The sequence below is a fragment of the Oncorhynchus masou genome, chromosome 28 (genome assembly GCF_036934945.1).
Source record: "Oncorhynchus masou masou isolate Uvic2021 chromosome 28, UVic_Omas_1.1, whole genome shotgun sequence".
NCBI classification, from domain to species: Eukaryota; Metazoa; Chordata; class Actinopteri; order Salmoniformes; family Salmonidae; genus Oncorhynchus; species Oncorhynchus masou.
The window spans coordinates 28,918,848-28,936,627 of NC_088239.1; the positions used below are offsets into that span (position 1 = coordinate 28,918,848).

The 17,780-nt window shown below is 42.3% G+C and overlaps 1 protein-coding gene across 3 annotated transcripts in view; it reads left to right on the top strand.

The window, feature by feature from the left end:
- plxdc2b (plexin domain containing 2b) overlaps window positions 1-17,780 on the top strand; it is a 178,482-nt gene that overhangs the window by 104,389 nt on the left and 56,313 nt on the right. For all 3 annotated transcript variants that reach the window (XM_064941838.1, XM_064941837.1, XM_064941839.1), the window contains exons 3-4: window positions 2,432-2,578; window positions 4,380-4,449. In XM_064941838.1, the coding sequence (XP_064797910.1) occupies window positions 2,432-2,578; window positions 4,380-4,449 (217 nt within the window). The remainder of the gene's footprint in view (window positions 1-2,431; window positions 2,579-4,379; window positions 4,450-17,780) is intronic.

The window sequence follows — 17,780 nt, forward strand, 5'->3', positions numbered from 1 at the left end:
GTCAAGTCTGTGTTGAACCAAGGGCTATATCTGTTCTTAGTTCTACATTTTTTTAATGGGGCATGCTTATTTAAGACGGCGAGGAAAGGACTTTTAAAGAGCAACCAGGCATCCTCTACTGACGGGATGAGGTAAATATCCTTCCAGGATACCCAGGCCAGGTCGATTAGAAAGGCCTGCTTGCTGAAGCATTTTAGGGAGCATTTGACAGTGATGAATGGTGGTCCTTTGACCGCAGACCCATTACGCACGTAAGCATTGATGCATTGATTGCTGAGATCCTGGTTGACGACAGCAGAGGTGTATTTAGAGGGCAAGTTGGTCAGGATGATATCTAAGAGGGTGCACATGGTTACGGATTTAGGTTTATACCTGATAGGTTCCTTGATAATTTGTGTGAGATTGAGGGCATCTAGCTTAGATTGTAGGACAGCCGGGGTGTTAAGCATGTCCCGGTTTAAGCCACCTAACAGTACGAACTCTGAAGATAGATGGGGGGCGATCAATTCACATATGGTGTCCAGGGCACAGCTGGGGGCTGAAGGGGGTCTATAACAAGTGGTAACGGTGAGATACTTGTTTCTGGAAAGGTGGATTTTTATAAGTAGAAGCTCAAATTGTTTGGACACAGACCTGGATTGTATGACAGAACTCTGCAGGCTATCTCTGCAGTAGATTGCAACTCTGCCCCTTTTGGCAGTTCTTTCTTGTCGGAAAATGTTATAGTTAGGGATGGTAGTGTCAGGATTTTTGGTGGCCTTCCTAAGCCAGGATTCAGACACGGCAAGGACATCCGGGTTGGCAGATTGTGCTAAAGCAGTGAATAAAACAAACTTAGGGAGGAGGCTTCTAATGTTAACATGCATGAAACCAAGGCTTTTACGGTTACAGAAGTCAACAAGTGAGATCCATGTTAGCAGTAAAAGGGTCCAGGTCAATTGGTAAGAATCTCTGCTTTAACTGACTGCTAGCTAGTAGCTAGTTAGCCGGCTAGCTTCTGATGGGGGTTCCGGTTCTAAAGTGTAAAAAAATAGCAGATCCGTAATATATATATGTATATATATATATATATATATGTAACAGTATAACTTTAGACCGTCCCCTCGCCCATACCCGGGCGCCAACCAGGGACCCTCTGCACACATCGAAACATCGTTACCCATCGCTGCAGAGCAAGGGGAACTACTACTTCAAGGTCTCAGAGCAAGTGACGTCACCGATTGAAATGCTATTTAGCGCGTACCACCACTAACTAAGCTAGCCGTTACACTCACCCCCCTTTTGACCTCCTCTTTTTCCGCAGCAACCAGTGATCCGGGTCAACAGCATTAATGTAACAGTACAACTTTAGACCGTCCCCTCGCCCATACCCGGGCGCGAACCAGGGACCCTCTGCACACATCAACAGTCACCCTCGAAGCATCGTTACCCATCGCTCCACAAAAGCCGCGGCCCTTGCAGAGCAAGGGGAACTACTACTTCAAGGTCTCAGAGCAAGTGACGTCACCGATTGAAACGCTATTTAGCGCGTACCACCGCTAACTAAGCTAGCCGTTTCACGTCTGTTATATATATATGAAGAAAAATATATACACATGGGACAAGACAAACAGACGTCCTACTGCTACGCCATCTTGGATACGCCAACGCTCTCTATGCTACCGCACGGCAAGTGGTACCGGCGCTCCAAGTCTAGGACCAAAAGGCTCCTTAACAGCTCCTTAACCCCTAATCCAATAAAACTGCTGAACATTTATTTTTTACTTTAATTTATTTGGTATATAAACTCTTCTTGAACTGCACTGTTGGTTAAGGGCTTGTAAGTAAGCATTTCACGGTGAGGTCTACACTTGTTGTCTTTGTGTGTGTACTCAAATCATATGTCAACACACACGTACACTGTTTTCATAACACCTGTCATCAACATTTTTACAAGTATATTATACAATGGATATCAAAACAGTTCGACAGGTTTAACTCAATTACTATGAATGGTAGTCATATATTTAACTGTAACTGTTATCATTTCAGACTAGTCTTCCATGCTTTTGCTGTTCATTTTGAAGCCAAGGGATTATTTATCTTGAGAGACAGAGAGATGTTCCTGTCTGGCTAGAAAACATCCCACGTAAAGCTGACTCAATGTACATGAAGGAGCAGAGGCTCTATTTTAGTAAATCATTCGGAGCACAGTGTTACATCCACTCTAATTCAATACTTTCACTCCCTGCCTAACAACATTTTGATGGCCTTTCATAAATCTCAAGCTACGAACCACAGCTCTTGACTTAGTATATTAATATCGAAAAATGGTCACTTATTGAATCAATGCTTTTGTTTCATTCCAATATAGGTACATCTATAGGCTGTCTGTAACGGGACACTCCAAATAAAGTGGAACTAACCAGTGTTTTTGTTTTGTGTCCAATAGGAGGACACAGATCACAACTACTACACATCAAAGACCTACGGCCCCACGGACCCCATGAGCAAGGACTTGTGGGTAAACGTTGACCAGATGGACAAGGAGAAGGTGAAGATCCATGGCATTTTGTCCAACACTCACAGGCAAGCTGCGGTAAGACAACCTTCCTCTCAGATTCTGATTATGTGGAAAAATGGAGATACCTGGAATGACTTGGGATGATTTGATATGAAATAATGAAATAATGACTTTCAACTGGACAGACTCTGCAGCGGGAGCTGCACCCTGCAGCAGTAGGGTGAAGTTTCTGTAGACAATGATCTTGGGTCAGTGATCTTGAGCCAACTAATGGTTAAGGTTAGGATTGGGGGAGGGGAAGCTGATCCTAGATCTGCAACTAGGGAAAAATTCACTACCTCTGCTTTGGGCTTTGTAAGGAGGGAGGAGGAAAGGAGGGAGGATGGGTGTAAACAATGAAACAATGTCCCATCCACAATGAGTAAAGACACAAAATGGAGTGGTGCATTGTGTATTCTCCCCTTCAGTCACTGGATGATGGATTAAGCCATACAAACTGGGGCAAGGCTTCCCTTTTAATTGGAGAGGGTTATGGAGAGTGCAGCTTACCTTATTCTTCCATAGTGAATGAACCGAGCAAGCGGTATTGGGAAGTTTTCTCAGCGTATGTCCCAAATGGCACCCTATTCCCTACATAGTGCACTACTTTTGACCTCTGGGCCCTGGTCAAAAGTAATGCACTACATAGTGCACTACATGCACTACTAGACTGTGTCCAGAGAATCGATATGTTGGATGCTGGACATGAATACCCAAAGTGAATGGTCATTGAAGCAGGAGAGAAGAAGAGAGGGAGAGAAACAGACCACACTGAGCGCGACATCACATCAGACGCAAGCAATTTGACCTGGGGATAGTAGTGCCAGCCAGCCCAGCCAGCTGTACCAAACCCCATTCAGCCAAACTGACAAGGACCTTCGCTGAGCAGGGCATACGCAGAGGTTGCATCCCTTTGCACACTATTTCCTATGTAGTGCTCTTTGACCAGGGTAGCGCACTATATAGGATAGGATGCCATTTGGGACACCACCCCCAGAGATTACCATAAGGAGACTAGTGGGCCAGAAATGTGACTTCTGTGTTCGAAAATGTGTCTTAGAAGGAGGAGAAGGAAGTCTCACTGTTAGCAGTGTTGATTTCTGGCACCGCGTTGTGCCAGCCCCAGTGTGTTGGAATACACACAGAACATAATCAGCCAATGGAATCGGAAAACAAGCAAATTCATCAAAATAAAGCGTAGGAGCTAAGCTGTTGAACGACTGTGTTTAGTCATGGTAATTGACTGTGGTTGGCCGCAGCATTAGTCCCCCTGGCCTAATCCTGGATTATGTTGCCATGTTTACCATGGCGTTATCCACCCTATTCCCTATATACAGTCCTATGGGCCCTGGACAAAAGTAGTGAATCAATAGAAATATATTAATATAATATAAATATACTGTAGTCAGCTCATTAAGTTTTTTAAAGTTGTTATCGAACTCATTTTTCAGTAATTGGTCGGGAACATTTTGGTACTAATCTTGTTTTGCACATACATTGTGTTTCACTCTGTGAGCTCATTGAAAAATGCATGTTCTTTTATGTTCAATCTCTAGGAAGGGTGTGTAAAAAATGTTTTATAAAATTTTTTTGTTTTCATAACCACAGCATTGTATTTTATCCTGGGAGATGTATATTTGCTTAAAAACAAATCATAACGTGGCTTGTGGTAAAATGAATAGTCAGCTACCCTAAGAACTGAGAAAGGTTGAGCAGAAGAATGTTCTTTCTCTGTCTGAGACTGAAGTTTTATCCTAATGTCTTTTTCAGTCTTATCTTATGTCTTTTTGGAGCTCACTTTCTGACCCGGGTCTTGTGTTTTTCCCCCTTCGTGCAGAGAGTCAATCTATCCTTCGATTTCCCCTTTTATGGACATTTTCTGCGTGATCTCACCGTGGCAACTGGTGGTAAGTGAACAACCTCTTCCTGAGTTAATGTTGTCGTGATTGAGGGAGATCGAATGAATGCTAGCAAAAGTGAAATGGTATGTGTCAGTGCATGTGTGCTTTATTTATTAAAATGTTATTTCACCTTTATTTAACCAGGTAGGCTAGTTGAGAACAAGTTCTCATTTGCAACTGTGACCTGGCCAAGATAAAGCATAGCAATTCAACACATACAACAACACAGAGTTACACATGGAATGAACAAAACATAGTCAATAATACAGTAGGAAAAAAGAATATATACAGCGAGCGCAAATGAGGTAAGATAAGGGAGTAATAGGCAATAAGGGTTTAATAGGCAATAAGGGAGTAATAGGCAATAAGGGAGTAATAGGCAATAAGGGAGTAATAGGCAATAAGGGAGTAATAGGCAATAAGGGAGTAATAGGCAATAAGGGAGTAATAGGCAATAAGGGAGTAATAGGCAATAAGGGAGTAATAGGCAATAAGGGAGTAATATGCAATAAGGGAGTAATAGGCAATAAGGGAGTAATAGGCAATAAGGGAGTAATAGGCAATAAAGGAGTAATAGGCAATAAAGGAGTAATAGGCAATAAGGGAGTAATAGGCAATAAGGGAGTAATAGGCAATAAGGGAGTAATAGGCAATAAGGGAGTAATAGGCAATAAAGGAGTAATAGGCAATAAAGGAGTAATAGGCAATAAGGGTGTAATAGGCAATAAGGTAGTAATAGGCAATAAATGAGTAATAGGCAATAAGGGAGTAATAGGCAATAAGGGAGTAATAGGCAATAAAGGAGTAATAGGCAATAAGGGAGTAATAGGCAATAAATAGGTTATGGTGGCAAAGTAATTACAATATAGCAATTACACACTGGAATGGTAGATGTGCAGAAGATGAATGTGCAAGTAGAGATACTGGGGTGCAAAGGAGCAAGATAAATAAATAAATAGAGTATGGGGATGAGGTAGGTAGATAGATGGGCTGTTTACAGATGGGCTATTTACAGGTGCAGTGATCTGTGAGCTGCTCTGACAGCTGTTGCTTAAAGCTAGTGAGGGAGATATGAGACTCCAGCTTCAGAGATGTTTGCAGTTCGTTCCAGTCATTGGCAGTAGAGAACTGGAAGGAAAGACGACCAAAGGAAGAATTGTCTTTGGGGGTGACCAGTGAGATATACCTGCTGGAGCGCGTGCTACGAGTGGGTGCTGCTATGGTGACCAGTGAGCTGAGATAAGGCAGGGCTTTACCTTGCAGAGACTTGTAGATAACCTGTAGCCAGTGGGTTTGGCAATGAGTATGAAGGAGTGATATAATAACCCATTGATATACATGTGCTTGACTTTTATTTGATAGCAGTCTGAATTATCATTGCAATTCTACATGGCATATTATAAACTGGGTGGCTCGAGCCCTGAATGATGATTGCTTGAAAGCCGTGGTATATCAGACCTTGGTAACCAGTTTATAATAGCAATAAGGCACCTCAGGGTTTGTGGTATATAACCAATATACCACGGCTAAGGTCTGTAACCACTCCACATTGCATTTTGCTTAAGAACAGCCCTTAGCTGTGTTATATTGACCATATGCCGCACCCCCCCTGGCCTCATTGCTTAATTATACAGCCATTGCTTTATTGCTCCAGGGTTTAGAAAAGTTTGTAATGAGGTTAGAGAAATCATTGCTGGTGTACAGAAGCATTTAGTGTGTGTGTGTGTGTGTGGGTGCATGCATGTGTGTACATGTTCTCTCTCGCGTGTGTTCTTGTGTTTTGTGTGTGTGTGTGTGTGTGTGTGTGTGTGTGTGTGTGTGTGTGTGTGTGTGTGTGTGCGTGCGTGCGTGCGTGCGTGTGTGTGTGTGTGTGTGTGTGTGTGTGTGTGTGTGTGTGTGTGTGTGTGTGTGTGTGTGTGTGTGTGTGTGTGTGTGTGTGTGTGTGTGTGTGTGTGTGATTGATATCTGAATGCTGAGAAGTGTAAAGGGTCAAACAGAAGGTTATTCATCTCGCCTCGTCACAGTCTGTCGACTGCCAGACCAGCCAAACAAATTGAGCTTTGAAAACTCTCATCTGGCACAGACCACAGTACAAAACCACTAACAGCCCTCAGCACAAGTCTTCCAGGCAGCCAGTTAGAATGGTACAAAACCACTTACAACACTCAGCACCAGTGGCCAGTCTGCTAGACCTGGAGAAAACCACCACCACTCCCAGTACCCAACACTCAGCAATACCAGCCCGTCCTGGAATAAGTCCCAAGTGGCTCCCTATTCCCTACATAGTGCACTACTTTAGACCAGGGCTCTGGTCAAACGGAATACACTGTATAGGGAATAGGGTGCCATTTGGGATGCAGATTGTGTTGGAGGGAGAACCAGACCAGAATATGGATTTGGAAAAGGACCTGCACTGCCAAGTGCTGGAATAATAATCCATTGATATCCATGTGAAATAGGAGTGATATAATAACCCATTAATATACATGTGAAATAGGAGTGAAATAATAATCCATTGATATCCATGTGAAATAGGAGTGATATAATAACCCATTAATATACATGTGAAATAGGAGTGATATAATAACCCATTAATATACATGTGAAATAGGAGTGAAATAATAATCCATTGATACACATGTGAAATAGGAGTGATATAATAACCCCTTAATATACATGTGAAATAGGAGTGAAATAATAATCCATTGATATACATGTGAAATAGGAGTGATATAATAACCCATTAATATACATGTGAAATAGGAGTGAAATAATAATCCATTGATAATCAAATCAAATTTATTTGTCACATACACATGGTTAGCAGATGTTAATGCGAGTGTAGCGAAATGCTTGTGCTTCCAGTTCCGACAATGCAGTAATAACCAACAAGTCGCTCTGGATAAGAGCGTCTGCTAAATGACTTAAATGTAAATGTAAGTAATCTAACTAACAATTCCAAAACTAATTTCTTATACACAGTGTAAGGGGATAAAGAATATGTACATAAAGATATGAATGAGTGATGGTGCAGAGCAGCATAGGCAAGATACAGTAGATGGTATCGAGTACAGTATATACATATGAGATGAGTATGTAAACAAAGTGGCATAGTTAAAGTGGCTAGTGATACATGTATTACATAAGGATGCAGTAGATGATAGAGTACAGTATATACATATACATATGAGATGAATAATGTAGGGTATGTAAACATTATATTAGGTAGCATTGTTTAAAGTGGCTAGTGATATATTTTACATCCTTTCCCATCAATTCCCATTATTGAAGTGGCTGGAGTTGAGTCAGTGTGTTGGCAGCAGCCACTCAATGTTAGTGGTTGCTGTTTAACAGTCTGATGGCCTTGAGATAGAAGCTGTTTTTCAGTCTCTCGGTCCCAGCTTTGAAATAGGAGTGATATGACAGTATGAATATTAAGAAGAAAATAATACAATTATGACAACGCTTCCTGCTTTCTGTATCTGTGGGTGTGGGGTGTGTTTGTTTGTGTAATGGACCAGAGCAAGTCAGACACGTTACAAAAGAGGCAAGTGTGTTAGTAAATGTTCCAACAGCACTAGGGAGGTGAAGGAAGGAGGAAGGGGAGGTGAAGGAAGGAGGAGGAGAAGAAAGGAGGAGAAGGGAGGAGGAGGAGGAGGAGGAGTATTTTCCACCGAGACTGAGGGTGAAACCACAACGTCTTCAGTGGCTATTATCACATCAAGGAGTCATGCTTAATCCGTACCCAACTATTCCAGCAATGTATGCTGACATTAGATTGTAATCATAATGGAAGAAAATAAATCACAATCGCCATTATCATCATGCGAATATATATTTTTCCTGATTTCTTAAAGATTATTACTGGACAAGGTGAATGTTCCTCCCTAGCTATAGTATATCTCACTACCTCAGAGCTATCCTGTAAAGCATGGAGCTTCCAGAACAGTGTTGCAGTCATGAGAGATGAATAGTGGTGTGTCCCAAACGGAACCCTGTTCCCAACATAGTGCACTACTTTTGACCAGAGCCCATAGGTTTCTGGTCAAAAGTAGTGCACCATATAGGGAATAGGTTGCCATTTGGGATGCTGGAAAATGCTGTTAGCAGCTAGCAGCCACCCCACAGTAGATAAAGAGTCCCTGCATTTCTCCAGAGAGACACGGAGTGATGGAGAAGAGGGGAGTAGGAACGGCTATCAGCTCACCGCAGGCTCCAGGACTCTGCCTCTGTAAATCCCTGTTCACACACCTCCATTTAAGTGTCTTACCCCTCCCTTCATCCCTCTATCATCCTCTTTTCCTCCCTCCTTCCTCTCCTCCCCCTCCCAGCTGGCCGTTCCACCCCTCCAGCTCTACCCTGCTCCAACCTTCCGTTCCTCCATTGGAATTGTGTTACCCTCCTGTGAGCTTGAGAGACAGTGTGGGATGGTGTGGGTCTAACTAAGGCTGGAGACATATGGCCCTGCATGCAGCCAGGAAGGGGATGGGACAGGAACAGTACTAAGCTGTCCATATTAGGACAGCCACAGTCTGAGCAGTAGTCCTATTATGGACACCGCACATCAACTGAGTGTATAAAACATTATGAACATCTGCTCATTCCATGACCGACCATCCAGGTGAAAGCTATGATACCCTATTGATGTCACTTGTTAAATCCACTTTCAGTCAGTGTAGATGAAGGGGAGGAGACGGGTTAAAGAGTCCTTGTGAAGCCTTGAGACAATTGAGACATGGATTGTGTATGTGTGCCATTCAGAGGATGAATGGGCAAGACAAGATATTTAAGGGCCTTTGAATGGGGTATGGTAGTAGGTGCCCGGCACAACGGTTTGGGGCAGGGACTGTAGGGTTTCCTGTGTGTATCAAGAATGATCCACCACCCAAAGGACATCCAGCTAACTAGACCTAACTGTGGTGAAGCATTGGAATACACATGAGCCAGCATCCCTGTGGAACGCTTTCGACACCTCTTAGAGTCCATGCCCGGACGAGTTGAGAGCTTTTCTGTGGGGAAATTAGGAAGGCGTTCTGAATGCTTTGCACACTCAGTGTATAGAGTTGAGTTGAGACGTGTCTCAGCCACACTGAGGATAGGGGTCAACACAGAGGTCAGGCACGTTTACAGACAAATCACATAGCACATGATCAAACGAAGTGGCGTCCTGACATGGTGTTGCTTCAACACTTAGAAATGGATCACCTAATAACAGAAGTCACACAAGAAGTGTTGTTGTGACGTGAAGTGTTGTTAGTGCTGTTGGAGCCAAATGTAGAGAAGTGTCTAGATGGTAGGAGGTTGTAGCGCTAGAGACTGCTCTTATCGGTCACAAGCGGCACCCTATTCCCTACCTGGTCAGAAGTAGTGCACTATATAATAGAGTGCCATTTGGGACACAGGGTGGGGATCTGTGATCTGATCCCTCCGTAACCCCAGCTGTCATAGACAGCCAGGGTAGAAACCCAGCAGTGTGATGTCTTAACTGGCCCAGAACTGGCCCCCTGTCAAAACCCTGAAACAGACACACACACACACGTCACCCTCAGCTCCAGATTCCACCATACACACATGCATTGGGTTCAGCGGCTCTGTTTTTCACCAGGCATGCTATGGTTGTAGGCTTTGGTTGCATCCCAAATAGCATCCTATTCCCTTTTTAGTGATGGGCCCTGGTCAAAAGTAAGGCACTATAAAGGGAATAGTTTGCCATTTGGGACACATACAGTGCCTTGCGAAAGTATTGGCCCCCTTGAACTTTGCGACCTTTTGCCACATTTCAGGCTTCAAACATAAAGATATAAAACTGTATTTTTTTGTGAAGAATCAACAACAAGTGGGACACAATCATGAAGTGGAACGACATTTATTGGATATTTCAAACTTTTTTAACAATTCAAAAACTGAAAAATTGGGCGTGCAAAATTATTCAACCCCTTTACTTTCAGTGAGGATCTCTGAATGATCCAATGTTGACTTAAATGACTAATGATGATAAATACAATCCACCTGTGTGTAATCAAGTCTCCGTATAAATGCACCTGCACTGTGATAGTCTCAGAGGTCCGTTAAAAGCACAGAGAGCATCATGAAGAACAAGGAACACACCAGGCAGGTCCGAGATACTGTTGTGAAGAAGTTTAAAGCCAGATTTGGATACAAAAAGATTTCCCAAGCTTTAAACATCCCAAGGTGTCACGCCTTGGTCATTGTATTTTGTGTTGTCGTTATATATTTGGTCAGGCCAGGGTGTGACAGGGGTTTATATATTGTATTTTCGTATTGGGGTTTGTAGTATTTGGGATTGCGGCTGAGTAGGGGTGTTGTATAGGTTTGGCTGCCTGAGGCGGTTCTCAATCAGAGTCAGGTGATTCTCGTTGTCTCTGATTGGGAACCGTATTTAGGTAGCCGGGGTTTCTCTGTGTATTTCGTGGGTGATTGTTCCTGTCTCTGTGTTAGTGTTCACCAGACAGGCTATATAGGTTTTTCACGTTCCGTTTGTTGTTTTTTTGTATTTATAAGTTATTTCGTGTATCGTCATTTGTTCCATTAAAAAGATGAGTAACCAACACGCTGCATTTCGGTCCGACTCTCCTTCGACAAACAAAGAACGCCGTTATACAAGGAGCACTGTGCAAGCGATAATATTGAAATGGAAGGAGTATCAGACCACTGCAAATCTACTAAGACCTGGCCGTCCCTCCAAACTTTCAGCTCATACAAGGAGAAGACTGATCAGAGATGCAGCCAAGAGGCCCATGATCACTCTGGATGAACTGCAGAGATCTACAGCTGAGGTGGGAGACTCTGTCCATAGGACAACAATCAGTCGTATATTGCACAAATCTGGCCTTTATGGAAGAGTGGCAAGAAGAAAGCCATTTCTTAAAGATATCCATAAAACGTGTTGTTTAAAGTTTGCCACAAGCAACCTGGGAGACACACCAAACATGTGGAAGAAGGTGCTCTGGTCAGATGAAACCAAAATTAAACTTTTTGGCAACAATGCAAAACGTTATGTTTGGCGTAAAAGCAACACAGCGCATCACCCTGAACACACCATCCCCACTGTCAAACATGGTGGTGGCAGCATCATGGTTTGGGCCTGCTTTTCTTCAGCAGGGACAGGGAAGATGGTTAAAATTGATGGGAAGATGGATGGAGCCAAATACAGGACCATTCTGGAAGAAAACCTGATGGAGTCTGCAAAAGACCTGAGACTGGGACAGAGATTTGTCTTCCAACAAGACAATGATCCAAAACATAAAGCAAAATCTACAATGGAATGGTTAAAAAATAAACATATCCAGGTGTTAGAATGGCCAAGTCAAAGTCCAGACCTGAATCCAATCGAGAATCTGTGGAAAAAACTGAAAACTGCTGTTCACAAATGCTCTCCATCCAACCTCACTGAGCTCAAGCTGTTTTGCAAGGAGGAATGGGAAAAACTTTCAGTCTCTCGATGTGCAAAACTGATAGAGACATACCCCAAGCGACTTACAGCTGTAATCACAGCAAAAGGTGGCGCTACAAAGTATTAACTTAAGGGGGCTGAATAATTTTGCACGCCCAATTTTTCAGTTTTTGATTTGATAAAAAAGTTTGAAATATCCAATAAATGTCGTTCCGCTTCATGATTGTGTCCCACTTGTTGTTGATTCTTCACAAACAAATACAATTTTATATCTTTATGTTTGAAGCCTGAAATGTGGCAAAAGGTCGCAAAGTTCAAGGGGGCCGAATACTTTCACAAGGCACTGTACTTTGTTTTAAGGGAGGATAACCACCGGGCTGACGTGTGTGCACTCCTAGAACAAGAGGTAGGGTTCTTCAGTTGGTGGTTCTTCAAAGAACCCTCTGTAACGGTTCTACCAATAACCCTTTTATCATCTAAATCAAATCAAATTTTATTTGTCAAGAGGTAGGGTTCTTCAGTTGGTGGTTCTTCAAGCATCGAATACAACAGGTATATTTGTAGACCAGGTATTTTTAGTAGACCTTACCGTGAAATGCTTACTTACAAGCCCTTAACCAACAATGTAGTTCAAGAAATAGTTAAGAAAATATTTACTTAATATACTAAAGACAAAAAAAATGACATAACAATAACAAGGCTACATACAGGGGGTACCGGTATTTGTAAAGTGACTATGCTTAGATAATAAACAGCGAGTAGCAGCAGTGTAAAAAAAATCCAAAGGTTCTTCCTTAAACCCTCTATGAAGGGTTCTACTGAGCACCCTTTTACCTTTGAAAGGTTCTTCCTAGACTCCTCTATGAACGCTTCCACCAACCTTATTAGCCTTTAAAATGAAACTCTGACAATACATTACATACACTACCGTTCTAAAGTTTTAGAACACCTACTCATTCAAGGGTTTTTCTTTATCTTCACTACTATTCTACAATGTAGAAAAAAGTCCGAACAAAGAAAAACCTTTGAAGAAGAAGGTGTATATGATAAGGCTTAGAGCTTAGTTATACCCTAGGTCAGTGTTGTTAGGAAACTCCTGGTTTACATTCCACATCAGGCCTGCAAGTCACATTATGCTTGGCTTGCAAAGTGATGTGTAATGCATATTGGAATCCAGCCAGTGTGAGGATATTCACCGATTTGAACTTTTAATCACCTGGAACGTGCGTTGAGAACGACTGCCAAGGTGGGGAAGATTCATTAATGAGACTCTGCCTTAACCATCTAAAGTGGAACAACCATTGCAGTAACAGGTGCAATAAATCCAAGTAATAGATTGGATTATGTTAGAAACATTTATGTTATTTATATTTGAGTAGCATACGATTAATTAATCAATCCATGTACATGCAAAAACACAGATATTAATAGATGCAATTGTGAAAATCAACCTACAATAGAGCATTCTGGGAAATATGACAATGATGGGTGTGGTTTTGATTGTGTCATTTTGACTCTGTGTAGAGTAAAACAATCACACTTGACTCACACTGGTTATTAATACCAACAGACAACACTGGGGTTCTTGTACACCACTGAGTGTTAAGTTAATTTAACCTCTTGATACTCCCCACCCCGGATCCGGGATCGTGAATAAAGCCTCAGGCTCATTAGCATAACGCAACGTTAACGATTTCTGAAAATCGCAAATAAAATGAAAATAATGCACCTGCTCTCAAGCTTAGCCTTTTCTTAACAACACTGTCATCTCAGATTTTCAAAATATGCTTTTGAACCATAGCAAATCACTAATTTAATTTAAGCTAGCTTAGCATTTTGAGTAGCATTTAGCACGCAACATTTTCACAAAAACCAGATAACCAAATAAATAAAACCATTTACCTTTGAAGAGCTTCGGATGTTTTCAATGAGGAGACTCTCAGTTACATAGCAAATGTTCAGTTTTTCCTGAAAGAATCTTTGTGTAGGAGAAATTGCTCCGTTTTGTACATCACATTTGGCTACCGAAACGAACCGAAAATTCAGTCACCAAAACGTCAAACTTTTTCCGAATTAACTCCATAATATCGACCGAAACATGGCAAACGTTGTTTGGAATCAATCCTCAAGGTGTTTTTTCACATATCTCTTCATTGATATGCAGTTCGTGGAAGCCTGCTTTCCCCTCAGAATCGCATGGAAAAATACCAGCAGCTGAAAAAGACGCACCAATTTCGACGGAGGACACCGGGCGGACACCTGGAAAATGTAGTCTCTTATGGTCAATCTTCCAATGATATGCCTACAAATACGTCACAATGCTGCAGACACCTTGGGGAAACGACAGAAAGGGCAGACTCACTCCTCTCGCATTCACAGCCATATAAGGAGACAATGGAAAACGGAGCCTCAAAAATCCTGCTGGTTTCCTGGATGCCGTTTCATCTTGGTTTTGCCTGTAGCTCCCGTTCTAGGGCACCCACAGAGAATATCTTTGCAGTTCTGGAAACGTCAGAGTGTTTTCTTTCCAAAGCTATCAATTATATGCATAGTCAAGCATCTTTTTGTGACAAAATATTGCGCTTAAAACGGGCACGTCTTTTTATCCAAAAATGAAATAGCGCCCCCATAGTATCAAGAGGTTAACTCCTGAATCAACACTAAAAATGAAAATCAAGACAGAATTCATGGCAAAGATATCACCTTATATACATTTGATTTGAACTGTGTTAGTACTGTTATTTGAAATGATTAAGGGAATACCAGATACTGTACATGCACAAATGTTCTCATATGGGTACAGTTTAAAACATTCCCACGCGGGGGATCACGTGACCCTTGAACGAGATGGCCGCATGAACTAAGAGCTCCACACAAGTAGTTTCCAATTCCTAATCTTACCTCCACTCCAAGTTCAAACTCATTTAGCTTTAGTAAGAAAAAGTCATGGCGGCTACAGGTGACATTTTTACCCGGACTTGAGTATTAGCGACGGAAAAAGCCTCCAAGAAAAGCAAGCTTCAGAAAAAAATAGCGCCATTAGCCAGGAGCAAGAGAACCCGCTCCCCCCCGAGGCACAACGAATGCCAACCTCGCACTCTGTCGAAGACATCCTTTCTGAGTTGAGATCCCAACGTACAGAACTAAACACCAAATTAGATGCCAGTAACTCTCAGCTCAGTGCGATAGGGGGCAAGGTGACAATCCTGGAAAACGCTTTGCCTGACATCAACAACAAGATAACCATAAATGCGGGGCGCCTGGACGAGGCAGAGGGGCTGTCACGACTTCTGTCGAAGTCGTTGCCTCTCCTTGTTCGGGCGGTGCTCGGCGTTCGACGTCACCGGTCTTCTAGCCATCATTGATCCTTTTTTCATTTTCCATTGGTTTTGTCTTGTCTTCCCACACACCTGTTTTCAATCCCATTCATTACCTGTTGTGTATTTAACCCTCTGATTCCCCTCATGTCTTTGTCAGAGATTGTTTTGTTGTCAGTATAGTGTGATTGTTACATAGGTGCGCGTCGGGTCCTCGTACCCATGTTTGGTTTGTTTGTTCATTTATTGTTATGGAGCATACTCGTGGAACTTTATTAAAAGACTCCATTTTACACTCAGTTTGACTCTCCTGCGCCTGACTTCCCTGCCACCTATTACACCTATGCATGACAGGGGCAAATCCTATCCATGGAAAACTTATTGACAGATGCCATGGAAACATAAGCATATGCTAAAAAGAAAATCGAGCATCTGGAAGAGAAAACAGAGGACCTGGAAAACAAAGGGCGAAGGAATAATTGTGGGGGGGGGGGGGGTAATAGATCCAACGGGATGTGTCGAGTTGTTTGGGAACTCGGCTGGGGTGTTCAGAGATTATTATTTTATGTACACCATTTATTTTCCTTTTATGTGAGCGCAGCTGTAACTACTATCCACTTTTACCCAGCGATGACTTGCACTAAAGTTCGATTACTGTTCGATGACGATGACTAGTACCTTAAATCTATTGACATGGAACTGCCATGGTCTAGGGCATGCAATAAAACAGAAAAAGATACTATGTGCTCTAAAAAAGGAAAAAGCAGACATCGCGCTATTACAAGAGACACACCTCTGTGATGCTGAACATGCCAAACTCCGCAGAGCTTGGGTGGGACAGGTGTATTTCTCATCTTTCAAATCAAACAGTAGAGGCACAGCCATACTTATCCATAAAAATGTTCCATTCATACTTGACAAAAACATATCTGATCCGGAGGGGAGATTTATTTTGATAACTGGGTCACTATATGGTCAACCAATTACTATATTAAACATATACGCCCCGAACACAGATACTCCTGCCTTCATGTCAAAAATGATAACCTTGTTCAATGAGCATTGTGTCTCCTTTGGCGTGGTGGCCGGAGATTTTAATTGCACCCTTAACCCAACCCTAGACAAATCATCTCAAGTCCCCACCACAAATCCTAGATCTGCAAAGATGTTGAACTCTCTTACTAAAGAGATGGGAATGATAGATATCTGGAGAGAGACTAATAGCTCATCTATGGACGATACATACTACTCTAATGTCCATAACACCTACTCCCGTATAGATCACATTTTTATCCCCAAGAGTTTCATAAATTCAGCCACATGTACAATCGGACCCATAGCACTTTCAAATCACACCTTTGTCCACCTCCACTTTGACCTCTGCAAAAACATCCCGAGGTCAAAGAGCTGGAAATTCAGCACCTCCATGCTATCAAACGAAGCGTTCCATACATTGGTAACTACATGGATAGACGACTACACACAAGACAACAAAGATTCTCCTGTTTCTCCGGCCACAATGTGGGATGCTGCTAAAGCCACACTAAGAGGTCATCTAATCGCATATGCTTCCTCTAAGAAAAAGCAATGGAAGCACACAGGCTGGATCTTGAGAGGGAGCTGGAATGCTGTGAAAGAATACATAAACAATCCCCAGACAGCACCTCCTGGAGTCATCTTAAAGCAGCCAAAGCCAAACTGAATTTGGACTACACTCTGGAGATTAAAAAAAAGGTTTTCTTTACTAAAAAGAAATACCATGAGTATAGCAATAGGCCCAGTAGATTGCTTGCTTACCAAATAAAAAAGGAGCAGTCAGAGCGTACAATCATGGCTATCCGAACAGCAGAGGACGAGGTCACATACGACCCAAAAAAGATCAATTTAACTTTTCATGATTTTTACTGCAAACTATACACCGCTGAGAGAAAACACACAGAGGCAGAACTCCACTCTTTCCTAGAGGGAATCTCGCTACCTAAACTATCAGAGACCGATCAAGAAGATCTCAACTCCCCTTTCACTCCTGAGGAGATCCTGGAGGAAATTACCTCCATGCCACCTAATAAGTCCCCAGGCCCAGATGGATTCCCCAGAGAGTTCTACAAAGCTTTTTGGCCCCAGCTCCGCACTATCTTCATGCCAATGCTGGAGGATTTTTGCAAAAACTGAGTTCTCCCAGACTCAATGCACACAGCCCGCATTACAGTGTTGCTAAAAAAGGACAAGGACCCCCGATCCTGCTCGTCCTTCCGGCCCATAAGCTTGTTGGATTTCCAAAATGAAATAATCGCCAAATTGCTCGCCAAAAGACTAAACACTCTTCTTCCCAAAATAATAAAAGCGGACCAAACTGGATTTATTAGAGACAGATACTCTTCTGATAACATTCGCCATCTTTTTGATATTATTGATCAAGTAAACGCACAGAAGACCCCTGTCTTGCTGGCTTCCCTGGATGCTGAGAAGGCGTTTGACAGGATGGAGTGGAGCTTTCTGTTTTCAGTCTTAGAAAAGTTCAATATGGGCCCAAATTTTATTAAATGGATCAAATCACTATACTCTCATCCAAATTCCATGGTGACTACTAATGGACTGAACTCTGA